We start from the raw sequence: 25,950 nt of genomic DNA, 5'->3' as shown, positions 1-25,950 counted from the left end.
ATGCAAGAGAGTACTTGATGCATTTGATTGATGTGATTCAAGAAAGAATCTTCTACATAGCTACAATATAATATAAGAAAAAAAACTCAACCTGTGGGGGCAAGACCACCCCGCAATATTACCGAGAAGCAATCAAGCCGGCCAAGAGAAGGCACACCTAGGCTGATCATGACCTACTATAGTAACATTTCATTCATGTCAAAAAAAAAGCCATGATTTCCCAATATTTCTTTTCTTTTTCCTTTTCTTTTTGCAAAATCTAATGTTACAAGTTACAACTAGTGTAGTAGTGTGGAAGAATGGTGTAATGTAACCCTTCCAACATTCCACAGGCTCAAAAGTAAATGGAAAGCGTTTCGTCGATCCTGTCCTGCAGCTTGGTACACTGCTCGAGTAGCCGGGCAAGTTTGTCGTCCCTCTCGAGTGGCACCAGCTCTCCCAGCTCTACTCTTCTTGGTATGTACATTTCATCACTAATACCATGCACCATGTTTGTCTCGCTGTTGGTGTCTGCTGGTGCATGAGGTTCTTCATGAATCTGGGTGGGTGGTCGTGGCTGTTGACTTGCAGGTTGCGCATCAACACCATCAAAATCACAATTGATCTCGATGATTTCATCTAGTGAGAGGCCGGTTGACACAGCAGGCATCATGCTGTGATCCTCCAAAATGCATGCCTCATCACAGGTGTTGCTGTTAGCAGTGAGCTCTTGTGTGGTTGTGGCACCATTAGAGTTAGCTGCTGCAGGAGCCTGATAGAGGTGCTGGCTCAGGACATAAGCTTCCGAGAACTCTCCGGTAGAAAGCTTTGCTAGCCTCCAGTTGTAAATACGCCGGAAGATAGCCACCCATCTTGGAACAAGGTAGTAGTACGAGTCCCGGAGCTCAAGCCCAACATATTTCTGCACCATAATATTCACTTCGGTGGCCACCTGAGTTTCATCTAACAACTGAGTTGATTCAGTCAGATATCTCACTAAGCACTCCTGAAGGAACTTCTTCTGATCTTGAGTTTGCTTGCCCAGGTGAGAACCTTGGTTTAGCCAAGATAAATCATAACGGAACTCTGGAATCTTGCAAGTGTTAATGGCTGCAAGCAGTGGCTGGATCTTTGAAGGTGATGACCATCCTGTGCTAGGCAAGAACATTTCTGCATATCTCCTCTCATTACTTGTTCTATCCAGAAGATCAATCTCAAGAGCTGGCCATTGGTTTGCGTTTGTGCATGCTGCAGCCAAAATCTCTTCTGCAACTTGATCAACAGCATTGTTGAATACTGAAATGCAATCTCCAGGGCCAGCTCCAGGTACAACATGGGTATTAAGCAGCTCAAGTTGTGGGTTCAAGCAGTTCAGAAGCAACTCATGGGTCTTCACAAGAGTGACATCAGGCTGTCTTGGTAAACTTCTAATCAGCCATTTGAGACCCTCCCGCAGATTCTCATCATCAAAGAAACCATTGGCACAATCTTCCATGTGTTCAACAAGAAAAATAACCAATGATGAAGCGATCTTTCCTCTATCCAGACCACTGAGGCCAAGCCTGTCAATGATATACTGTGAAGCATGGTCATACCCTTCATGATATGTATCACTGCTCAAAATCAGGAGAGGAAGATGGGATTGAGCTGGTATGGAGGCTAAGAGACTGCTAAGTCGTGCCTTGTGCGTTTCCCATGAAATGCCTTCAGACACTACAAACACTATACAGCTCGTACTATTGGCAATATCATTACCAATAACTTGCTGATCACTGGCCCTAACAACAGACAAACAGCATGTGTTCGGAAAGCTGATCCACTCTGTCCAAATTGATAGGCCTTCTGATGAAACAACCAATCCACTATCTCCATTTCCAGAACCCATGAGCTTCCTAAGTAACCATTTTGAGGCAAAATTGTTGGTCTGGGATTCCATGGCACCTGGTGGGACAAGTACAAGTAACTTCCAGCAGAAGCATCTAGCATCAGGGTTAGTTTCAAGTAAAATGGGACCAGACAACTCAGAAACATTGAGCTGTGACCAAGATCTTTGTTGCCTCGCTTGTCTTTCTTTAAAGGCATTCCCAATGTCCAGCTCTTCAACAGCAAGCTTAGGAACCTTCATAATAGACAAGTCTTTATCATTATCAATTTTTAATAACACAGAAAAAACTTACAGAAACATCGTTGTGTACAAAAATTGCACGACATTAACACACTTTCTTCTTGGAACCAAAGTTAAAATTGTTTTTATCTATCAACAGAGGTGATAATCATTCATTTCAACCTTCATCTTGCAAAAAGTAATGTTTATAACACTTAAGAAGTAAAAAGCAACATCTCAATTAAGCGGTTCTGGAAACAAATATAGCATGTCTTAGGATGACTTACCATTGCAGTATTATGAACTGGTGGGCCAAGTGATAGAGAACACAATGCTGCAACAGCAAGAGCATTTTTCTGCTCCCTATGAAATCGCTTGTCCGCAGCACACTGCCTCCATTTCCTAAATATCACAATAGTGATCAAAGTTTCATAAGGTACCACCAAAACCCTATTGATGGGAACATAAATAGTTTCAGGATAGGAAACAACCTCAGTATTGCCTTCAGCTTTTCATCGGAAATTTGTTTCTCAGGGGACATAACAATTGGTAACCAGTCATTAACTGTGTTGTTACTAATATTATGATCATCATATTCATTTTGATCAGACAAAAGGGAGCCAATAGGTGAGCCAGGTTCGATAACCAGAACTTCATGGTCTGGTGGAGTTCCCTCATCCATGTCTAACTTGTCTTCCTCTCCAAGCATATTGGAGTAATAATCTAAAGAAATGTCATCCGAAAGAGAATGTGAAACAATTGGTTCTGCCAAAGCATTGATGTTTTCTGTATTAGCTTGTGACCACAGTATCTCTGTTTGCACGTCCACTTTTTGAGGGGACCCTGCAATTCCACTATCTTGGTCTTCAGCTGTAAGATCATCAAACAACTTGGCCTTGCCTTCGGCTTTTGGCGATGCAACTTTTGGTGCTTTTGAGAATATCTCCATTTTGCTACTATGTGGAGAAACAACAGTAGGAAAGGTTGAAACACTGTCTTCTCTATCAGCATTTGGGACAAGAGGATTTGGACGTTTTGAACTGAATAATTTATTGGCAGCTTTTGGAGAAAAGGGGTCAGGAAACGGTGAGCTAATATGTCTGCCAGGAGTGGTTGAAACAGGCCCAGAAAACAATGAAAAGAGATCCCTTCTGCCATCATGTGGAACCACAGGAGCATGCTGTGATGGAAATAGATCTCTTTTACCACTAGCAAGTCGACTAGGATATGAAACTGAAGTATTCTTTTTGCTTATAGGAGCACAAACTGGCCCGGAAGAAACATCAACAATGACTCTATGAGATTTCTTTAAATGCACAAGCTGAGAACAGCCAGATGGGAAATCGGTTTCACTGTTAAGAAAAGGTCCTTCTTTTACTAGGTACAGCTCTTCATACTGCCTCAATCCAAAACCATGGTACTCTAAGAGACTTTCAATGTCCTCATCCTTGAAAAGAATGAAGGCATAAGGATTGCAATTTTCCGGTGTTAAACTAGTTACTGTGCAAGCAAGATAACACACTTACCTCCATAGCAAGCCACTCAACAACTTGTGAAATAGGGATGCCTTGTCCACTCTGGAGACCACTGTGCAATGAAGCGAGTGCTTGCCTTCTTAGCTGGAAAGAGACTTCAGCTGTTAAGAATTACACAAGTGCACTTGAAATAGAAGAACATCAATAGGCTACACGAAAGTACCAAAGTAGTGGCAACTTAGTGAAAAATGACACTACAATAAAATCATCCGATGCACACAACCCAATAATGTGTAGCAATATGCATTAAGTCACAATATATTACATTTAAACAATTTGCAAGTTTCCAATGTGATAGTTGAAACTTTAGTTATTTGGATGGTTTAAAGCTTTGTAATTAGGGTGGCTTTATGTCTATCTTTTTAGCATTGTGGAGAGCAGGGGTCTCCCCTTCGTATCTTTGTGCATGTGCATAGCTTCAGTTCTTAACTTCATATTAATATCAGAAGGGGCCGATATATTAGTAAGAAAGCAGTACGATAACAGGCATATGATATATTCCATAATGACCAGTGCCACTTCCAATCATTCAACCAATATTCCCTTATTAGTCTTTAGGATACATATTCCTAATATCATATTGCCATCTAAGCCGGAGCATTTGATAATTTGCCACCCTCAAGTGTTGAGTACCAGTTTTCACTGAGATGCGGGGCCATTTAAGTCCCTGACAGGGTGGAAAAAACTCTGCCACTCAAATCAAGAGGGTGGAAAATTTTAAATGACATACAATACAATGCTACCATACAACAACTAAAATTAATCAAGTTTACGCTACAGCGCAATTTTTGCCTTGGGAAAAGAATTCACGGGTCACTATAACATGGTTAATTCCATTATAATATTTCCAGCATAACTGAGAACTAAGAAATGTAAGAACATCTAGGGAAGAATAATTTACACTAAAAGGCTACATTGATGAACAGCTTTTAAAGGCAATGATTCTTACCTTTGCAAAGTGAGCATGCATCAAACAGGCCTGCAAATATGTTGCTTTCCTTGCAAGACGAAAGAAGGCTATAAAATTCCCCATTCTGCAAGCTCTGAATTGCATAGAAAATGTAGGCAGTGAGATAAAGCTAGTGCAAACATGATAATAGTAAATGACATTTGATGGTATGACTACCTCGCAACTTCTCTTGCAAACAAGATTTCTGGACTGCCTCTGATTTCACGAGACATCTTAGCAAGATCCAGAGATAACTCAGCAGGTTCGACCTAATTCAAATGCGTGTGCAAGTCAGCAAATATCAAAATGCAACTGACCAGATCTGTCAATGCCTCACCTTGTAACCAGGATGCTTGTCTAACTTGAGTAGTGCATAATAACCCCGAAATTCCTTTTCTGTTGAGAAGAAAACACCCTTTCTCCTATGGTCATCATACATTTGAAATAGCTCAACTGATGTTTTATTCATCTGCTCAATATTGAGGTGTGCATCAAAACCCTCCGAAAAACCTTCCCCTTTGTTGTACTCACATAATTCATGCATTGCAATAATGTGGAGTCTTATCTGCTCAGAAAGAAAAGACATATTCCAAGATGAAACACTCCAGGGAACACAGGTACCCACAGAAAGAAATGCATACTGTATGATAAAATAAGCACTGGCCAACATAGGGACACATGAAAGTACCATTTGCTCAAGCATAGAAATAGCCTCTTGATTGAAGAAATGTTGCATTCTAAGATCCATTCTTATTGCTCGCATCCTGTCCCACAAGAAGTTGTATAAGCCCAAGAAACTGTCATCATACGTGTGGTCCAGCAAACTAAGAAGGTAATCCATTGTCCTCTGTAGAACTGGCAAAGGCCTTATCAAGTCTGCATCTCTCTCAGCGGTCCTATTATACTGTATCAATCAGATAGGAACTTCCATCATGATTCCTGTTATATGTGATCAGAAATAATTAAAGATAGAATACTGTCATACTGCCAGGTTATAAGGAAACATTATGTACCTTTTTGACAGCGAGAAGCTCAGTAGTTAGGTTTCTGTCTCCATCTAATCTCTCATACCTATCGAGATCTCCTTTTCTCTCACGCTCTGCCCTTTCAGGTTCTAGCGAAAACAAGGATACAAGCAATCTGTTAATACCATGTTTGGAGAAAAATATATTGAAGAGGCAATGTGAATGGCTAAAATTGTATCACATGAAAATAAGTCGACCTAGAGCAGTAATCACCTGGGCACATGTCTGGACAAAGCCCAACAATTGCAGCTAACATTGGGGAATCCATGTCAGCCAAGGTATTTTCATCAGTATCATCAATTTTTTTCATCGGAATTTTTCCCACTGATGTGGCTTGTTTGGGCTTATCTGCAGAGCCTTTGAGTGCTTTTACGAAGTCATTTGTATTTTCCACTGGCCTGCTTAATTCAGCATGGAAACGAGCCAGCCGCTTGGCTTTTGCTTGTTTCTCCCTGCAGGAAAAGTTTCATGAGTAACACCAACAGGCAACCTATATAACGGAAATATTGTTGCAAGGAGAGAAGTGAAAGTCATGTGTCAGGGCAAGAATTACCTCTCAAGTTCAGTCAAAGGGGTAGAGTGATCATCATCAGTGGTATCCAAAGGAGAGGTCCCCATTCTTCTGGTAGCACTAAGGATAGATGGCTTTGGTGGAGAAACAGCAGGTGTGTTAAGTTTGTTGGAGTCGTCCGAAAGACTAGACATCTGATGTGGTGGCGAACGTGCGCCACCAATGCGCGATTGTATTTGATTTCTGAGCTTGGGAATGGATTTAGACCTGTAATAATGGCAAAAAAATCCAGTTGGTAAATAATACATTAACGATCAGCAGGCACAGAAAGAGGTCATTCATTTGCTAGCTAGTACTTCAAGAGGGTGGGGGAGATATGGGATGTTGAGAATGCTGTCACTTTCACAAAGCAACACACTGACCAAAATTGACATGAAACGAAATAAATTCAAAGCAAAAGGCTTTACTTCTGGACATCGGCATGTGCACGAAGATTCTGGGCTGAGTTGGGTGATGACCTAATATTGTCTCTGATATCTGATGGTGGTGATTTGGTCATGCGTGTGAACTCTGATGCAGGCGGTCTCATCCTTTTTGAGGTTTCAACATTTTCATCACCGATGAGGTTATCTGTATAGTCAACCAGTCTGCAAACAAAGCAGGGGGGTTATGATCTCTAGCAGAAAGCCCATAGTAAATATGTCACGTGACTAAGTGGAACTGTGGGACATGTGACTTACAGTGGGTGAATCGAATGAACCAAGAGGGAGAGCGCAAGGATAGAGAGCCAGTAGATAAGCAGTCAGTATGGGCCACTTGGGCCTATAGAGTATATGGGCCATACTTAACACCCCCCTTCAAACTCAAGGCGGAAGTGGAGGATCTGAAGCATTAAGTTTGAGTAAATGAAGTCTATGTTGCTCTCGAGTTTGTGCTTTGGTGAAGAAATCTGCTACATGCAATTCTGATGGCACATACTGAAGAGCAATTGTTTGTTGATGACAATGAGACCGAGTAAACGAAGCATCAACACCAATATGTTTTGTGAGTTGATGCTTCACAGGATCATTAGCAATTTGTATGGCTCCGGTATTATCACAAAGGAGCGGTGTGGGGGTATCACAGGAAATACCAAAATCAGCTAGCAACCATCGAAGCCATACAATCTCTGAAGTGGTAGTGGCCAGGGCTCGAAGTTCTGCCTCTGTACTTGATCGAGATACAGCTGACTGCTTCTTGGACTTCCAAACAAGGGGAGAAGAACCAAGAAGGATACAATAACCTGTGACTGAACGACGATACGTGGGATCACTCGCCCAAGTGGAGTCCGAGTAGGCATGAAGATGGAGTGGACTGTCATGAGCATAGAGCAAACACTGATATAATGTTCCCCGTAAGTACCGTAGAACACGAAGCAAGTGTCCAAAGTGAACCGTTGTAGGGGCACTCACAAACTGACTCAAGATATGCACAACATGAGCAATGTCAGGTCAAGAGTAACTGTGAGATAAACAAGACTCCCGACAATATGCCTATAGCGAGAGGGATCCTCCAAGGGAGCACCATCAGTAGGACGAAGCTGTAAGTGAAGATCCATAGGTGTTGCAGCTGTCCGATTATCAGTAATGCCAGAGCGAGCAAGAAGATTTTGTATATATTTGGACTGAGAAAGATAATAGCCCTTGGGAGAATGCAAAACCTCAATGCCTAAGAAATAGCTGAGAGGGCCTAGATCAGACATCTGAAATTGCTCCCCAAGTTGCTTCTTCACTTGAGAAATATGTTCTATATCATCTCCCGTGATTAACATATCATCAACATACAGGAGAAGCAAAGTACGTCCATGCGGAGAATGATGAATAAAAAGGGCTAGATCATGCTCACTTGGTGAAAAACCTGCAGCCCGTATCACAGAAACAAAGCGCTCAAACCAAGCACGAGGAGCTTGTTTGAGACCATATAAGGCACGACGAAGACGACAAACATACCCTGAGGGTGCATGAACACCAAGTGGGGGCTGCATATATACTTCCTCATGTAAATCACCATGGAGAAAAACATTCTTAACATTCATCTGAGAGATAGGCCAAGAACAAGAAGCAGCCACTGCAATTAGAGTGCGAACAGTGGTCATGTGAGCAACAGGAGCAAATGTCTCATCATAATAAAGACCTTGAGTTTGCTGAAAACCTCTGGCAACCAAACGAGCTTTATATCTTTCAATAGAACCATCAGATTTGGTTTTAATTTTGAAGACCCATTTGCAGTGATAGGCACAGCATGTGACAGCAGTGGAACAAGATCCCAAGTACCTGTACGATCAAGGGCAGCAAGCTCCTCAGACATAGCAAGCTGCCACTCTGGAATACTAGCAGCTTCCTGATAAGTGGCTGGCTCAGAAATAATAGCATTCATGCTGGGAAAACCATACTTGTCTTCAGGATGAATAGTACTACGATCCCGTAGATTATATCGTGGACCAGCCTGTAACTCATCATAAATAATGTGTCTCATCAATATTATAGTTAGAAGTGTCAACAGCGGGCACGTCAGGACTGGCCGAGATGGGAGAGCGAGAAGAAATGTCAGTGGGGATTTTGGAACGGCGCGTGAAGAAGCGGGTGATAGGTGGTTTTGAGAACAGATGAGGTGAAGTAGGTGTCTCATAGTGTGGAGGCGAGGTGGAAATACAAGGAGCAGGAATGGATGCGGGAGATGAAGTGACATCATCTGTGGATGAAATAGGAGGAAGACTCATAAAAGATGTGGACTCTATGGGAGAATATGAGGGTTGTGTAGAGGGGTTATAAAAGAAAGGACGGTCCTCAACAAATATCACATCACGAGAGATACGCATGCGACGAGAAGAAGGATCATAGCAGCGATAACCTTTATGCTCAGGACTATACCCCAGAAAAACACACTCAATCGATTGAGCAGTCAATTTAGTGCGCTCACGAGGTGCAAGCAGAACATAGCAGACACATCCAAAAACTCGAAGGTGGTCATAGTTGGGAGGCTTACCAAAGAGGATTTCACTAGGGCATTTGCCAGACAATTTGGATGATGGTTGTCTATTTATGAGATATACAGATGTGGAGAAGGCTTCCCCCCAGAAATGAGAAGGAACAAAAGAAGCAATCAGAAGGGTGCGAGCAGTCTCTATGATGTGGCGGTGTTTACGCTCAGCAACACCATTCTGAGCATGAGCACCAGGACATGAGAGCTGGGCAAGAGTGCCTTCAGAGAGTAAAAATTTGCGAAAAGTGTCAGATAAATACTCTCCACCAGAGTCAGAACAAAAAACACGAATAGAAGTAGAAAATTGAGTATGAACCATGCGAGTGAAAGTCTGGTAAATGGAGCACAATTCAGATCGATGTTTTATGAAGTAAATCCAAGTGTATCGAGAATGATCATCAACAAAGATAACATAATATTTATGACCACCCTTAGTAGCAAAAGGTGCAGGACCCCATACATCAGAATGAACAAGATCAAAAGGCCTAGCAGAATGTGATACACTAGAGAAATATGGAAGTTGGATCTGTTTTCCAAGTTTACATCCCTCACAATGAAAACTAGGCTCTATTGATGTACGGCCTAAGCAACCACTATTGATTAATGTCGACAAGCGAGAGCCACATAGATGACCAAGCCGATGAAGCCACTTCGCAAAGGATGATGTGGAAGACAAAGCAACAGATGACACACGAGCGGTGGAGGCAGTAGAGGAAGGAAGGCGCAAGGTGTCCAAATATAGAGGCTATGAGAACCTCTACGGCGATGGCCAGTCCCAATCACATTCCCGTTTCGACGATCCTGAATAAAACATGATGTGTCATCAAATCCAACAAAACAATTATGGTCGGTGACTTGACCGACTGAAAGAAGGTTCATAGATAATTGAGGTACAAAGGAGACATTGGGTACAGAAAAATTTGAACCAGAAAGAGAGCCCTGATGAGTGATAGGACAAGATGTACCATCAGCTGTTTGAATAGAGGCATCATCGTTGACCGGCTTGCAAGCAACCAACTGAGAGCGATCAGATGTCACATGAAAGGAGGCCCCTGAATCAAGAACCCATGACGACTGAGCAGCACCAATAGGAGAGGCAGCAGCAACAAATACAGATCCTCTAGTAGTGGAAGTAGTACCCCGACCACGAGTAGCACGGGAAGTACCCCGACCACGTGTAGCACGATACTCAGCCAACTTCTCAGGATAGAGAGAAAAACAATTTTCTGAAGCATGGTTCTTCTTGCCACAATGCTTACAAGGCTCAAAAGAAGTAGCCTTTGGCATATTGTACCGCTGAGAGGCTGCCAACACACTGAGGCAGTGATACTGAAGAAGATATTGATTGAAGACGAGTTTCTTCAGCAAGTAATTCAGCCAAGGCTTGGTCCATAGTGAGTGTAGAAGAATTATGAAGCAGCCGAGTACGAATGGAATCAAATTCTGGTTTCACTCCCACGACAAAGCGATATGTTAGAAATCTTTCAAGAAATTTGTGAGCTGGGCAGTCAACTGTTGTGCACTCATTCACCATAGAAGTCAATGAACCCATCAAACGATCATAAGCAGAATAATAGTCATCAATAGACATATCACCTTGCTCAATGACATGCATTTGCTGCATGAGATTATGGAGAAGAGCACCACTGTCCTGAACATAACGCTGCTTGAGGGCAGACCATATTTGCTTAGCTGTTTTGAACTTTCTGAGAGTCATAATCATAGACTGTTTAGTGCTATTAATCATGGCAGCCATCACCTTCCCATCATTAATTTGCCATGTGGTGATAATACTAGCATTATTGCCATCAGATTTAGGTGGATCATCAGTGAGATGAGAATAAAGACCATGACCTCTCAAAGCAGTTTCAACACAAAACGACCACTCCGGATAATTGGAACCATCAAGAGTGATATTAATAACAATGGAACTGGTCTGAGCCATGGTGAAGATTGCAAGAACTGAATTGAACGAAGCACCAAGCAGCAGGTAGATCCGTACTGCAAAGCAGTGAAGCGCAGAGCAGCACCAGAACAAAGAGCAAGCAGAGCCGCACGGCACAGCAGTGGAACAGAGCATCCCATGCAGAACAGAGCAAGCAGAACCTGCGGGTGGAGGCGGAGCCGCACAGGGCGCAGCCGCGCGGACGGCGCGCTGACGGAGGTGCGCAGAGAGGGAGGCGGACAGGCGGGGCCGCTCCCGCACGCGAGCCGCACGGGGCGCAGCCGCGCGGACGGCGCACGACGCGCTGACGGAGGTGCGCAGAGAGGGAGGCGGACAGGCGGGGCCGCTCCCGCACGCGAGTCGCGATGGGCGGTTGCAAAACAGCGGCGGCCGGCCACCGGACTGTGGATCTCGGGTGGGATGAGTATCCCTAACCCTACCTGCTCTGATACCATGTGACTTACAGTGGGTGAATCGAATGAACCAAGAGGGAGAGCGCAAGGATAGAGAGCCAGTAGATAAGCAGTCAGTATGGGCCACTTGGGCCTATAGAGTATATGGGCCATACTTAACAGGACACACATGCCAGTTTTCAAAATACCAGAATACTTAGCCTGCTTTAACATTTCCAGAAAACTATGCAACAAAAGTTAAGACAGTAAAAAATATTGGTAGGCAATAGAGTAAAAAAAATACTTCAATTTAAACAGAAGAATTGTATTAGAACCTAAATAGACCATCATTCTCAATATATCCCTTCAGCAAGAAATTTCAAGAAAACTAACTTTCTAAAACAGAAAGAAACATATATAGAAGTATTTTTCTGTGTATTCATGGTCTTCCAGCTTCAGGTTCAAAACACAACCAATAAGGTGGCAGAAAATTTCCTAAGGGAATCTTCTTTTTTAGATTGGTTTCCAAGGAAACTATACTTCAGAGTTAATTTTGTACAGAATCAAGTGGTTGAGCACTTCATAAAGAAAGTTACTATGCATTAAAAGTATAAAATCTTAATGCCATAAAGAAATAAGCATATTTATGTACCTTCTAGAATTTCCACCAGTATCAATACGAGCTTCCGTGCCATCAACATTCTGGTAGCACAAAGTAGGTGACCTCGACCTTTTTGAAATGTTATGATCCAACAATCGATTTTGCAATGGACCAGTGAATCTATGAAGAAATAAGAAGATAACTCATTACAAAGCATAAATGCACATACATGCACACAGGCAAAAATAAGCACAAGGCATATATGTACGCACTGAATGAGATGACTGGGCAAATGAATTCACATTTATCTGTAGAGTTGACGTGAAAAGAACATTTCGTAAATTTTGACTCGGTGAATAATATGAGTGAAACTTATAGGGAAATATACAACAGAAACCCTTCTAGCACAATGAGTGTATCTACAGAAACCCAACATGGCAACGTTGTCCCTTGTGATATCAGCCAGCATATGTCCAGTACAACTCCAACCCACAAGAAAATAAAGAGACAGGAATAATATTATATCTGGAAAGAATAGTGAGCAAAGGTTGTATTAAAAAAAGCGTAAGGACTGTATTGTTTATTGAAAATAACACACCCACGAATAGAGCATGTTCAGATCAACATTATGGGAATTGGGAACTTCTACAGGTCAGCAAGTGTGCAGCCTTCTCTTGGTAAGCCATAAGTCCATAGATGATAGCATCGAATTACTCCACAAGGCAGAACAGTGCCTGCCAACTCTAGGAACTTTGTTTGAAGTTATAACGAGGAAAATAAATTGTTCATGCGTCATGGAAAGCAGACTGGTTCTGGATTCAAACTTGGACAGTACTATCTTAGGCCCCCACTATCTGCAGCAAACAAAGTAACTACAACGCTCGTTTTCTGGATAGTTTGTACTAACACAATAATCAAAGCTAAAAGGTAACAGAGTGTGTAAAATGGAGAAAATTGTATCAAAGAACTCACACATTATCATGAGGATCAGCAATCTGCGCAGGATGATGATCTTGAAAGTTCGATGGACGTATAAACTTGCTGCCAATGTTTGACGGTGGTGATCTGGCTGAAGTGTGCAACATCATTTGCTCTGAAGGTTGAATCCTCAATTGCTCTGAAGATTGTAAAGTTCCATTTTCAAATAATAATGGATCTGCATAGTTCACCAACCTGTTAATAGAAGAAATATTAGGTTTCAAATTCCTAATGGGCTGCATGTTGCCATGTTCTATGAAGAACTTTACAGGACACATATGTAACAAAGAGAGATTTTCGGTACACAATTATGTCCACTGATCATATAGTGTACTTCAGATAAAGAATCATGTCAGAATTATGTCCACTCATCAGCTATGCACTATGTTCCATATTCAAACAGCAGACATCATAATCCACATAGTTCTCCGTGTAAGAGGTACCGACAAAAAAACATTGTACATCTAACCATGAGATTGTGGGAAACGACTGTTAAAAGGAAGTATATGCATCAGAGTTCAGCAGTAAGTGAAGGATATTTGGTACAAAGCACACTTCACTGGTAGACTGGGGCTAGATCATAGTACTGATGTTACAAAAGATTATCCTGTGCCATATGTTACAAAAGCTTGGAAAATGGTATTTTGGCTGAAAATTACAATCATATAAGCTCCAAAGGAGAAATGTATTTGCAAAATTAAAGACCTTCCCATGAACCCTCATGTACTATCAGTCGTATCAGGTATAGAATACAAATGTTTCTTAATTTGAACCAAAATAAATATGATACCTTTTACAATTATACCAATAGCTTGAGAGAGATGCACCAATAAGTGTTATACCTTCTTTGTCCCATACCACTACCGTAATCTGCAGGGGAATCTGCACGCAGATTTGATACAGCTGGTAGGGCCCTGCTTCTTGAGGAAATAAAAGGATCCACCGGCCTGCTTACTGATGGTGTGGCTGGCCTACAGAAGGCATCAAAAATTCCATCAGCAAGGATACATGGTGTTTTCATCTTCAAATGTGCACCTAAGACTAATTATCCAAGCACAAGAGTTCACAAGACATGTGATCAGCTAGATGGTAGATACTTCCATTTTCAGTATGCAACGTTTCTATATGATGAGACAGCATACCATGCAAATTTAGTTTTCGAACAGGTCAATATTGGAGAAACTAGACACATTGCCCACAACAGTGTGGCTGGATAATATAGCGCATAGGTTATATAACAAAAATGCAGCTATAATATACAATGATACTAGAAATAATTCTTTATATCTATCTCCTTCTCCGATCAATGTGGGAATATGTCCCTGGAACAAAGGAGAACTTGAATACTGCCAAATGTTTACTCGTACAGAATGCAGATGGTAGTGGTATGATCTGCCAATTGTCACATGAGGCATGCATACATCCGACCAACAGTATTTTACATTTCCATAAGAGAAATTCCTGCTGGTGGAATATAGCTCCCTACAAGGCAAATGGTGTGCTTAAGGTCCATAGCTATGTGTCACTAATGCTACATTTTAGTATCTGCACTACACCTACTTAGATACAACAGTGTCGATACCTTACAGCTGAGGTACCCACTCCTACTGTGCCAAGACTCGCGTAGTTATCCGTAACTACGCCCTAAGGAGCTGAGCAGTCGGACCCCTGGGGTCCAACTCCATCTCACCGGACCAACGGTCCCGGACCCGCTTCCCGCTCGGGGACGGATCCGGTGTCACCACGTGTCCCAGAGGTGGAAATGCTCAGCACCTGTGGCCGCGGACCCGGACCCCCGCAGGTGGGTCCGGGACCTCCACGTGCCATCCGGACCCCCGCAGGTGGGTCCGGGACCTCCACGTGCCATCCGGACTACCGCAGATGGGTCCGGGACCTCCACGTGACATCCGGACTCCCGTGAGCTCTCGGCTCAGCTAGCTGCTCGAGAGGGGTCCGGAGCCGCCACGTGTCACGCAAACGCAGGCGCAAGCCTTCCGCTGGAAGCTCCCTCACCCACCCGCATTAAGTGCGAGTGGTTGAGGCGGGCTCTGCTGCCTCTGGGCACGAGGCAACTTTTGTCGGTCCACACTGTGGATCGCCAGTTACCGAGGCGGCTCGTCAGTTACCAAGGCAAACATTAAAGACTCAGCGCCGCGCGCATGGGCAACGAGTCATGATGACCAGCTACTGACTGGAGCAACAGTGCACGCTGCTACATGCCTACAGTGGACTGAGTCAGTAGTTCGGCGCTTCATCATGACCTCGACGCGCGGCTGCAAATGCTAGACTCTACTTTGACAGGACAGCTCAAGACCATCCCTGGTCAGAAGCTACGCACGGAAGCCGACGACAAGATCTCCGGATCTGAGGCATTGAAGGACAAAGTGTAGTTTATAATACATCGCCGGGTCCACATGTCGGGGCCCCGCTCAGTGTACGTGCTCCCCTTGGACATATAAAAGGGAGAGCACGCCCGACAAACACACAGACTCAGCTAAGGCCAAGAGGGGCCAAGGGAAGCCAGACACAACACAAGCTCGGATTCACTCCGAACAACCCCGTTCTCAACCTCTTGAGAGCACAAGCAATACAACACAAAGTGGACGTAGGGTATTACGCTCCGGCGGCCCGAACCACTCAAAACCTGCTGTGTTCATCGCGTTCTTCCACCGAGATTGGGCTAATCCTAGCTAACCCCCGAGTACTCACACTCTGGGTTTAGGCGGGTGCACTACGCCACCCGGCTGTGGGTTCGCACACCACGACAAACAGCAATTATTGGAAGCTGAATCGCTAGTCAATTAGCTTCCACAGCAAAATTTAAAAACACAAACACAGGCTTAACGAGTCCATCACTGAGAATAAAAAAAGGGTTAAAAACACTAAACATCACCTTGGCTGGGGCAGAAGATGCCGAGCAACGTGGCGACCAGTGCCGGCAACCGCGCCTGGGTCGAGCGTGGGGCGAGGGCTCGGGAAACGCGTGGAAGCAGCAGCGCCGGGAGAAGCTGCTGGGCGCGCTGAGGGTACGGGTATGGGCATGGCCGGGGTAGTAGCAGGGCGAGAGACTGTAGCCGCGGCGGCGAGCTGGGGCCGAGGGCTCGGGAAGCGCGGGGTGGCGGCAACAAGAGGGTTGGTCGAGCGAGCGGATGGGAAGGAAGGGGCAACCGGGCGGGCAGAGGGGAAGGACTGGGTGGTCGGGCGAACCGAGGGGGTGGACGGGGTGGCGGGGCGAACCAAGGGGAAGGATGGAGTAGCGGCAGCAGGGGCGGTGGCAGCCTGGGTGGCGGCGCCGACGCCGAAAGCAGGGAAGGCGGAGCCCGGGCCGCGGGTGGAGGGCCCGGCTTCGCGGCCGAAGCCGGATGCGGCCATTGGCTCCGCCGGGTGGCGGAACACGAAACCCTAGCCGGCGGCGCTCGTCGCCGGCGTGATGGAGAGGAGGGGTTTGAGTTTGAGTGGAAGATCGGAGAGAAGGGGAAGACGAGCGGCTCAGAGGCCCCGGGCAACTGACCCGTGGGGCCTATCTGCCGGTGGGGACCTTCGAATGTAGCGCGGGAATAATTACAAGCAGGTACCTAACGAGCCATGTATTTCTCTCGGATATATGATCTGAAGCGCAAGTGCTCCACTTTGAATAGTCTCTCCGTCCCAATAAAACAAGTCATGCTTGAAATTTTAAGACAAATTAATAAAAAAATATAAAATGATTATATTTGCTCCTATTTATTATTCATATGTGCCACTAATTGATTTTCTTACATGCACATGTACTTTTCAAATAGGATAGGATGACTTATTTTTTGATAAATTTTGAATTCTATAATTACTTTTTTTTGGACGGAGGGAGTACTCATCTAGACATCTATAGCGTCTCCTCTTCAATGAAAGGTCCCTAATTATTAAAAAATGAACGGTCCCTATATTTTTCAAATTAAATCTCACAAATATTTTCTACGACTTTGTTTATTATACATAAAGGGAGGGCGCTATTTTTATATAGGATGAAATTTTATCCTAAGGAGCAAATGTGCTTTAAATTTCTCCAACCAAATTGAATTTGAACTTTAAGTTTAACCAAAGGTTTTGACTTTTCACCATGAACTGCAAGTAGTAACATGGATAATGACCATGATGATTTATGTTGGAGTTGGTTCCCCAACAGATAAGAGATGATGAGATAGAATAAGAGGGAGTGCAAATAGAATGAGCAAGAGAGTAAATAGCCAAAGCTCTCCATCTCCAAGCTCCAGGCTTAGGCCCTGTTTGGGACCGCGATAAGGATGAGCGTGACCACAATAAGTGCAACACGGCTCCCGGCCCGCTTCTGCGTTTTTGCTCCGCGCAGTTCATTTGGTCGCGTTTTGCGTGGTGGGCAGCCGGCAAACGCGTGTTGGACGCAGACCGCTCGGCGGGATTTTTTTGCTTCTTTCGCTCAGACGCGCCGTAGCCGCCGTCCCAAACGGGGCCTTATTTACAGGAGAAGGAGGCAGTTCATATTTATTCCATTGGTACGGCTGAATATTACATATTGATTTCTAAATTTTTCAACGAGATCCCTAATCATTGCAACTAAATCCCTAGACCGGTAGACCTCTTACTTAGCCTCACTGTTACATAAAGATGATCCCCTAGCCTCAGGTAACCTAAGAGGCACCCTACAAATATCAATTGAGACAAGTATAACGTGTCTGGTGGCGGTGGTTTTATATTCCCTTATATGTTCTAACTTTCCTTCACCTTCCGATGCTGTGTTGCTTCAACAATTCCCGCGCTACCTGTGTACCTCAACGTCTATATCAATTGTTGCTTGATAATGTTCTTCGTGAACTTGAACAGACAATAATATCAGCAAAGATCTTATAAAGTGCGCATCGATAGCATGAAGATCACACTTAACCTCAACAGTTTCATTTTTGTGAAATGTTAGGTTGGCAGTTTGACAATGCAGCGCTGTATCATTATATTGCAAGAGTCTAGTATTAGCATTGGGTTTAGGCCATGAACTTCTAACCACTCTTTAGTTGATATGAGTATATTTTTATTATGCATCTAGATATATATTATATATATATGTGCATTTTATATATTTAAAAAAATAAAATGACTAATAATTTAGAACAGAAAAGTAATACAGAAGGTACATGAGGCGGCAAGTCACAGACTACGTCATTGCCAACATACATCCATACCATACCTGTGTGGCCACCTGGATTTCATTTAAAACCAAAGCCCGACTTATTATTTCTGAGGTATGAGAGAAGAAGAAAGAATAGGTCACATACGTGGCTCCGTGGAGTGCAATTTTGTTAAATGGGCCAATAGCCTGTTAAGGATGTATAATCTGGTCTACAAAATAAGTAGCCCTGGGAAATAGGTATAATCGGGACCCAATCCATTATCGAGAGCCCAACCCGGTACAACACAAACCGCGGCTCATCGTATACAAACCGTACTCCTTCCGTGCGGTAAAAAAAGTCGTTTCGGACGTCGACGCGGTCTCAAAAATAATTTTTTAATTGAATCTCAAAACAACTTTGACCACTAACATTCCACTATAAGTTTTTTTAAAAAATATAGTCAACATATATTTTTACGAAAATAAATTTCAATATAAATCTATTTATATTGCTTTTATATTTTCAAACTTAACCTAAAAAATTTATTTATATTCAAAATTTAAAATATTTGACTTAATACAAACTCAAAACTACTCCCTTTACAGCTATGGAGGGAGTATATCTCCGGCCTGTTTGGTTCCACATATCGCACCTATCGCAAAAAAATAATCTTACATGTATGGAGTACTAAACGGAATTTATTTGTAAAACTTTTTTACGGATGGGTGTAACTTTTCGTGATAAATCTAATGACGGCAATTAATTGATAATTGACTATAGTAATTAATCTCTAATTATGCAATCAAAATTTCCATTAGATTCGTCTCGCGAAGTAGAATAAAATTGTAAAATTAATTTTATAATTTTTTTTTATTTAATATCTCTAATTATTGATCAAAATTTGTTATATTTTCTATCGCACACAAACCAAACAAGGCCAGCGCACCCGTCGGCCAACCGCCACCGTATACATGCCCGCCGCATCCCCTGAAAGCTGAGAACCGCCAAATTCGTCATTGATTTTTTTACCCAAACGAGTCCAAGTCGAGACGTCCGCTGGCGCAGCCATGGCGTCCGCCGAAACCCTAGCTCGCTCCCCCTCGCGCGAGCCCTCCTCAGATCCGCCCCAGGCCGTCTCGTCGGAGCCCCCGCGCGACCCCTCCTCCGAACCTCACGGCAACTGCGACGGCTCCGGCGCGGGCGCTGGGGACTCCTCCTCCCGCCGCCGCCGCCGCAGCCGCTGGGAACAGTCCAACGACGACTCAGCCGCCAACAACTCCGGCGGCGAGGGCGGGTCCGGGGCCCGGAAGCGCAAGACGAGGTGGGCCGAGGAGGAGCCGCGCGCGGCCATCGCGCTCCCGGACTTCATGAAGGACTTTGCCGCCGAGATGGATCCCGAGGTTCACGCCCTCAACGCGCGCCTCCTCGAGATCTCGCGCCTGCTACAGTCGGGTCTCCCGCTCGACGACCGCCCCGAGGGTGCGCGCTCGCCGTCGCCCGAGCCCGTCTACGACAACCTCGGCATACGCATCAACACCCGCGAGTACCGCGCCCGCGAGCGCCTCAACCGCGAGAGGCAGGAGATAATCTCCCAGCTCATCCGCCGCAACCCCGCCTTCAAGCCCCCCTCCGATTACCGCCCGCCCAAGCTCCAGAAGAAGCTCTACATCCCCATGAAGGAGTACCCAGGGTACAATTTCATTGGGCTCATCATTGGCCCGCGGGGCAACACGCAGAAGCGGATGGAGAAGGAGACTGGTGCGAAGATCGTCATCAGGGGGAAGGGTAGTGTCAAAGAAGGGAAGCTGTTGCAGAAGAGGGATCTCAAGCCAGATCCCAGCGAGAATGAGGACCTCCATGTGCTTGTTGAGGCAGAGACTCAAGAGGCGTTGGATGCAGCTGCTGGGATGGTGGAGAAGCTGCTAACCCCAGTTGATGAGGTGCTGAACGAGCACAAGCGGCAGCAGCTCCGAGAGCTTGCGGCGCTCAATGGGACAATTAGGGACGATGAGTTCTGTAGGACATGTGGGGAGCCTGGTCACAGGCAGTATGCTTGCCCCAATAAGATGTCCACGTTTAAGAGTGATGTGCAGTGCAAAATCTGTGGTGATGGTGGGCACCCAACAATTGATTGTCCAGTCAAGGGAACAGCGGGGAAGAAGATGGATGATGAATATCAAAATTTCCTGGCTGAGCTTGGTGGTGGGAGTGCACCCGAGTCCATGACAAAATCTGGTGGTCCGATGTTGGCTCTTACAGGAGGTGGTGGTAGTGGTGGTGCTTCTGCTGGTAGTGGGAATAACCCGCCTTGGTCTGCTGCAGGTGGTGGTGGTGCGGCTGCCACTGGGGCCAATGGTATTAAGAAGGACTATGACGAGACAAATCTGTATATCGGGTACTTGCCACCTACAATGGATGATGCAGGATTGATCAGTCTGTTTTCACAATTTGGGGATATTGTTATGGCTAAGGTGATCAAGGATCGAAACACTGGGCATAGCAAGGGATATGGATTTGTAAAGTATTCAGATGTCTCACAGGCTAATGCTGCGATTGCTGCAATGAATGGCCACCATCTCGAAGGTAGAGTTATTGCAGTTAGAGTTGCAGGCAAGCCTCCACAGCCGGCACCGGCAGTTTCAGCACTACCGTCATATCCTCCTACAGATCCTGCTTCTGGTGGCTATTCCTCCCAATCCTACATGGGGGCACCTCATCCTCCTCCACCAGGGAGTTATGCTCCAGTTCCATGGGGGCACCCACCACCATATGCTTCATATCCTCCGCCACCACCAGTCTCTAGTGTATACAATCCTGCACCCCCTGCACCAGGTCAGACAACCCCACCTCCATATGGTGTGCAGTATCCTCCACCACCACCACCCCCAGCAGCTCCAATCCCTCCACCAGGCACTGCTCCATCAAGTGATGGAGCTCAGAATTATCCCCCTGGTGTAACACCACCGAGTTCTGGAGCACCCACTCACACTGCCCCAACTCCAGTATATGCATCCTCTGGCGCACCAAATGCACCACCAATGTACCCTCCACCACCTTATAGTTATTCCCCATACTATCCTACATTTCAGCCACCACCTCCACCACCACCAGCTAGTGTTGATCCCTCTCAGAGTATTGCAACTGCACCTTGGGCCACCCACAGTACAGTGCCGCCACCTCCACCACCTTTGTCCACCACCGACCAGCCAGCTTCCTATGGTGCTGATGCAGAGTATGACAAGTTTATGTCAGAGATAAAGTGATATGAGCAGATATGAGCCAAGCTTGGGTGATTTCTTTCCAACGAAAGGCGAAAGGTAACTTAACATGATCTTTTTTCTATTAATTGAAAAAGGTATATTTGGGTATGATTTGCTATTTATTTCACCAGGAGATCCATGTTTCAGTTTTCATGTTTTTCATTATATCATTATAATAAATTTGGCCATTGTTCTGTTGAGACTAATAGGCTATATAGTTATATGTTATCCAACATTTCGTTCGACTTTTCTTCATGGAGGTTTTCTCTATTGCAGCCTGGGAAATATGGAAGCAAAGAAATGGTTACATCTTTAGAAACAAAATTCCTAGTTTTCAAGCTTGGAAGACTTGCTTCATCGATACCATTAAATGGCAGTTGCTTAGGTGTAAAGAATCAGAGCATTCTGTAGTGCTAGCGTGGCTAGATTCAATTTAGTTTCCTTCCTTTTTTCATTCAATCCCCTCCCTCTTTCTCTCGGTTTGTACAGTTTCTAACCCTAACTTGTATTCTTTCCTTTTTTAATATATATTTTTTTACCACAGTAGGGGTTTTCCCCTACTGTTTTCCCCTTCAAAAAAAAACATTTCGTTCGACTTAATGAGTTTGCACTACAATAATTCTTAGTCTCGACATGGTGTGAACTAATTATGCAGGATGAATTTGTGCAAGATTTTTACTCTTTTTGTTTATAAGGATAATTTTTTTGAGATGTAGGGTTTTATTAAACCAAGTTGCCCCTGATGTTTATAATGAAGCTAGGACTGACATGCTCATTGCTTGTCTAGGATGGTAGGAAGTCAGTAAAACTCTTTGCAAGACAATATTCAGTTTTGATAAGATATGATATTTCAATTTTTTTTATTGAGAAAGGAACACCTGAATATTTTGGCAGGACTTTCTCATGCACTGTAGTTTATAAACATAAGTAAATTTCAGTAGATTATATGCTTGCATTATGCTTTGCCCCTCTGTGCAATGATTTACTAACTAGACCTCACCTTTTCTATGTTGTCTCAACTTTTTTTGACAGGCTTGATCTTTCTTGGAGCTTATACCGACCTGATTTATTTCTTGTTGGAAGTTTGGGACTCACATCTTAACCTTGCTGTGTGCTGTTGTGACCATTGCAGAGGTTGCATGCTTAAGAAAGTATGGCACACTACTTCAGCAGGCATCGGAATATTTTCCTTCTCATTTGGGAGCTGTTTTATGGAACCTTTTACTAATGCGTTTGTTATGATATTTCTTGTCATTATTTGAGATTACCATATGATGTCACTTAATGCTCTATTGTTTGATTACCCTTATAAGTGCTATTCTTACTTTATTGTTTGTATATTTTGTTCTTCTTCGCCTTGATTTGGTAAGTGCTAGCAGTCCTCAACATCAGGAGCAGAAAAGCTTGCTGCCCCTTACTGGTTGATATGACTTAGAAATGCATGTTTGACATCTGATGAATCTGTCAAGCTTTCATCTTACGCCTTTGCCTAAGTTGTTTGGCAGTTCTCGTGACAGATTGGCACAGGCAGGCAGAGTTTTTAGCACTTGATGAATATCAGGTATAATGGAGATGCTGTCAATTGTACTGTGGAACCTAACGTTTTCAATGTGGCTTCTTTACATTTCCTACTGACAAACACAGTAATGAGTTTCTCACTGTTGGTAGATGTGTGCATGAGGGTACCAAAGCATTACATACCATGCCGGAATCTTTGGCGCAGAACTTGCCTATATTTTTTATATTGCTAATGTTCTTAACATTGTTGGAGTTTTTGTGCGGTTCAAGTAGGACATGCCGGCATGCAGGATGTAGTCTGGAGTCTATGCTCAAGATGCATACTGTCACAATGATATTTGTGGGCTCATCTGAAGGTTTGGAAGGTAGCTAGCTGTGATTAGTTTTTTTTCCCCTAGATGTATAGGAAAGAAGTAGGATATTACCATATTAGGAATGTGATGGTTAGTCATCACAACCAACAGTAGCTACATTTACATCACGTTGCAGTTATGCCATCTACCTGGCTTTGCTGGCATTGTTTTGTAGGTGTTATCTGCTCTATTTTTCCCTGTCCTATCAAAGTCTTCTTTTTTCCAGTGTGCTTTAGATGGAAAGATGTAAGGATTGATGGTATCTTTTTTTCCTATATGTCTCTTCTGCTCTGCCCGTTTAAGGTGAACCTAGCTAGTTTTAGATGGTAGTTTTACTGTGAGTAGTGGCTATTTTGTTTATTTATTGTTGATGGACATTCAAGATGGATGCCAGCTGAGACACAACCTCACAGTTGTTGCTCCAACAGTATTATAGATGTTGCCTGCATATGCAGTTTGATGTGATCTTGGATCTGGGCATTTGCCACCTCAATTTGCACTACAACATTTATTTAGGCTTTCATCTATTGTTTGCAAAGTGGAACATGAACTGCACCTGTTCGTTTTATTTCCTTCGGTTTCTTGTATCAAACCCTTGAGTTATCCTGGATGCCTTGAGTTGTCCTGGATGATTGGTTCAAGTAGAAATCTAAATCAGGATTGTCAGGTAGCTGATATAGTTTGTATTGGTATTCTTTTGAACAGTCAGTTTGTAGCTATTAAATTGATCATAGTTAACTCCAAATGGAATGGAATAGTTGAAGTCCTGTAGTGTCCGACTTCTTTCTTTAACAATGTGTGCCCCATTATTTTCAGAATGAAAGGTTGCTCAGCAATAAGAAGGAATTTCTAGTGTGTGTGTGTGCGCGCGCGCGCGCGCCTGTGTGGTCTTTTTTATTTTCTTGGGCATGACATGCGGCTTTGGAACTGAAGAGCCGCTGTAGATTTTCTTTGACATGTGCATTGTTTAGTTTCACAATTTTGGTATGTACTATATGTTTGGCATTGATTGATTTATCCGTCTAGAGTGCATGTCTTTGATTTGGTATCATCTGTTTATTAGTGTTCGTTTTTTTTGGTTTGGTTTATTTGTTATTTTGTCTGCTTTAGTTCACGGCACAGTATAGGATTAGTGTGCAGTTAATTTAGAAGGGCTATCTGGACTTGCTGCTTGCCGTGTTACTGTCGTTTTCTTGTATGATTATTTATTGATCGTGGGGTTTGGTATTGGAAATAATGTTCTAAAAAATAAAAACATTATTCTGCACATGGCCGGAATTTTGTTCTAACCGTGGTGCCATCTGGTCCCGTTCCTGTGTTGTGTGTTATTTATATTGATAAAGCCCCCCCCCCCCCAACAACAAACGGCGAAAGTCTGCAGGAAATTGTTTGCATAAAGATGCGTACCTTTTTACCTGCCTCCATTTTCTTATAGGTCGTGTCTATGATCGTGTGTAGAAGTCATCTGGATCAGTTGTTATCAGCATGAATTATCTGTACTGCACAAGGTGGTTAGGTGAACTCGCGAAGAAATAATTGGGTTGAGCGCTAATATTAGTTGCTAATGTATATGCTGAATGATTCGTGGGGGTAGCAATTTCCACCATCGTCTTGAGAACTACCTCAGCTCACCATGCAATGGAATACTAGTGGAGCAAGACCTGTCTCTGCAAAAAAAGGTTATTGGCGCTCTTGCTTTGTGCACTGCATCATGGAAAGATAGTGACTGGCACAACACTGAGCCTATTTCCATAGCTAAATCAGATTTTGAGTTTGATATGAAATGGTTTAAATACTTATTTAATTGAAGTGAATTCAAATAGACAATCTCAAGGTGGCACACCATATTTGGAGTTTGATATGAAATGGTTAAAATACCTATTTAATTGAAGTGAATTCAAATAGACAATCTCAAGGTGGCGCACCAGATTTAGAGTTTGATATGAAATGGCTAAAGAGTAAAATGCATCAATAGCCATTATACCTGTTAGCGGGTTTCAGTCTGGCCATTGTATTTTGAAAAGTGGAAATTGCGACCACTAAAGTCGTTTGACTCTGTTACTATCTCTGTAGCCATAAGCCATACATATTTGGATGATGCAGTGCCCAACGTGGAGTTCTTCATTGCAAGACTTCCTCTCATTTGAGTTAAACCTATAGAAGTGTAGAGGTTAAACCTGTTAATTTTGACTGCCAAGTGATGCAAAGTAAAGCGATTCATCTTCGAGCCACAGTTTGAATCAAAATTTCTGGAAACAATAAGCCTCCAAACTTTAGGAAATAATAAGCTTGTACCTGCACAATTCAATGTATGCACAAATTAATGAAGTGCTCTCAATCGAGATCAACACCCAGTGGAATTGGAGCATTGCGGTCACGATGGCGGCATGGGTTAAACCAATTGGAGCATTGCGGTAACGATGGCGGCACGGGTTAAACCAGTATTTGATTTAGATGCAAGGTCAATTATCAGGTTAACATTTATGTGTCTCAAATAACTCAAATGGGATGGAGCAATTTGCAAAAAAGAACTCCACATTGGACGTCATGTCATCCAAATATGTACGGAAGTAGAGGTAATGACTGTATTGGTATTGTCAAACAACTTTACTCGCCACGATTTGCGCTTTTCAAAACACGATAGCCAAACTGAAACCAAGTA

At 43.6% G+C, this 25,950-nt stretch overlaps 2 protein-coding genes across 7 annotated transcripts; one reads left to right on the top strand and one right to left on the bottom strand.

The window, feature by feature from the left end:
* Positions 1 to 213: 213 nt before the first annotated feature.
* On the bottom strand, positions 214 to 16,550 carry LOC120694689 (SAC3 family protein B-like). Of its 5 annotated transcripts, none has more exons than XM_039977887.1 (16): positions 15,934 to 16,550; positions 13,883 to 14,011; positions 13,035 to 13,235; positions 12,114 to 12,242; positions 6,571 to 6,750; positions 6,146 to 6,370; positions 5,806 to 6,044; positions 5,581 to 5,681; positions 5,256 to 5,471; positions 4,905 to 5,132; positions 4,745 to 4,836; positions 4,568 to 4,661; positions 3,610 to 3,702; positions 2,575 to 3,530; positions 2,371 to 2,485; positions 214 to 2,098 (listed from the first exon to the last, which is right to left on the bottom strand). In XM_039977887.1, exons 1-16 carry the CDS (start codon positions 16,410 to 16,412, stop codon positions 335 to 337), a joined length of 5,241 nt encoding a protein of 1,746 aa, XP_039833821.1. In that variant the 5' UTR covers positions 16,413 to 16,550; the 3' UTR covers positions 214 to 334. The 5 variants fall into 5 exon arrangements, with proteins under 5 accessions (XP_039833821.1, XP_039833822.1, XP_039833823.1 ...); XM_039977889.1 differs by having other exon boundaries at positions 335 to 2,098; positions 13,883 to 14,006; positions 15,934 to 16,060; XM_039977890.1 differs by having other exon boundaries at positions 335 to 2,098; positions 13,035 to 13,218; positions 13,883 to 14,006; positions 15,934 to 16,056.
* A 2,603-nt stretch (positions 16,551 to 19,153) lies between these two features.
* Positions 19,154 to 23,583, top strand: LOC120694688 (splicing factor-like protein 1). Of its 2 annotated transcripts, none has more exons than XM_039977885.1 (2): positions 19,154 to 21,474; positions 22,450 to 23,583. In XM_039977885.1, the coding sequence occupies exon 1, from the start codon at positions 19,225 to 19,227 to the stop codon at positions 21,418 to 21,420; it is 2,196 nt and encodes a 731-aa protein (XP_039833819.1). In that variant the 5' UTR covers positions 19,154 to 19,224; the 3' UTR covers positions 21,421 to 21,474; positions 22,450 to 23,583. The 2 variants fall into 2 exon arrangements, with proteins under 2 accessions (XP_039833819.1, XP_039833820.1); XM_039977886.1 differs by having other exon boundaries at positions 21,694 to 23,583.
* Positions 23,584 to 25,950: the final 2,367 nt, after the last annotated feature.

The sequence above is a fragment of the Panicum virgatum genome, chromosome 2K (genome assembly GCF_016808335.1).
Source record: "Panicum virgatum strain AP13 chromosome 2K, P.virgatum_v5, whole genome shotgun sequence".
Lineage (NCBI taxonomy): Eukaryota > Viridiplantae > Streptophyta > Magnoliopsida > Poales > Poaceae > Panicum > Panicum virgatum.
Note: the sequence above shows the minus strand (reverse complement) of the source record. Positions and strands in the feature narration are given on the sequence as shown.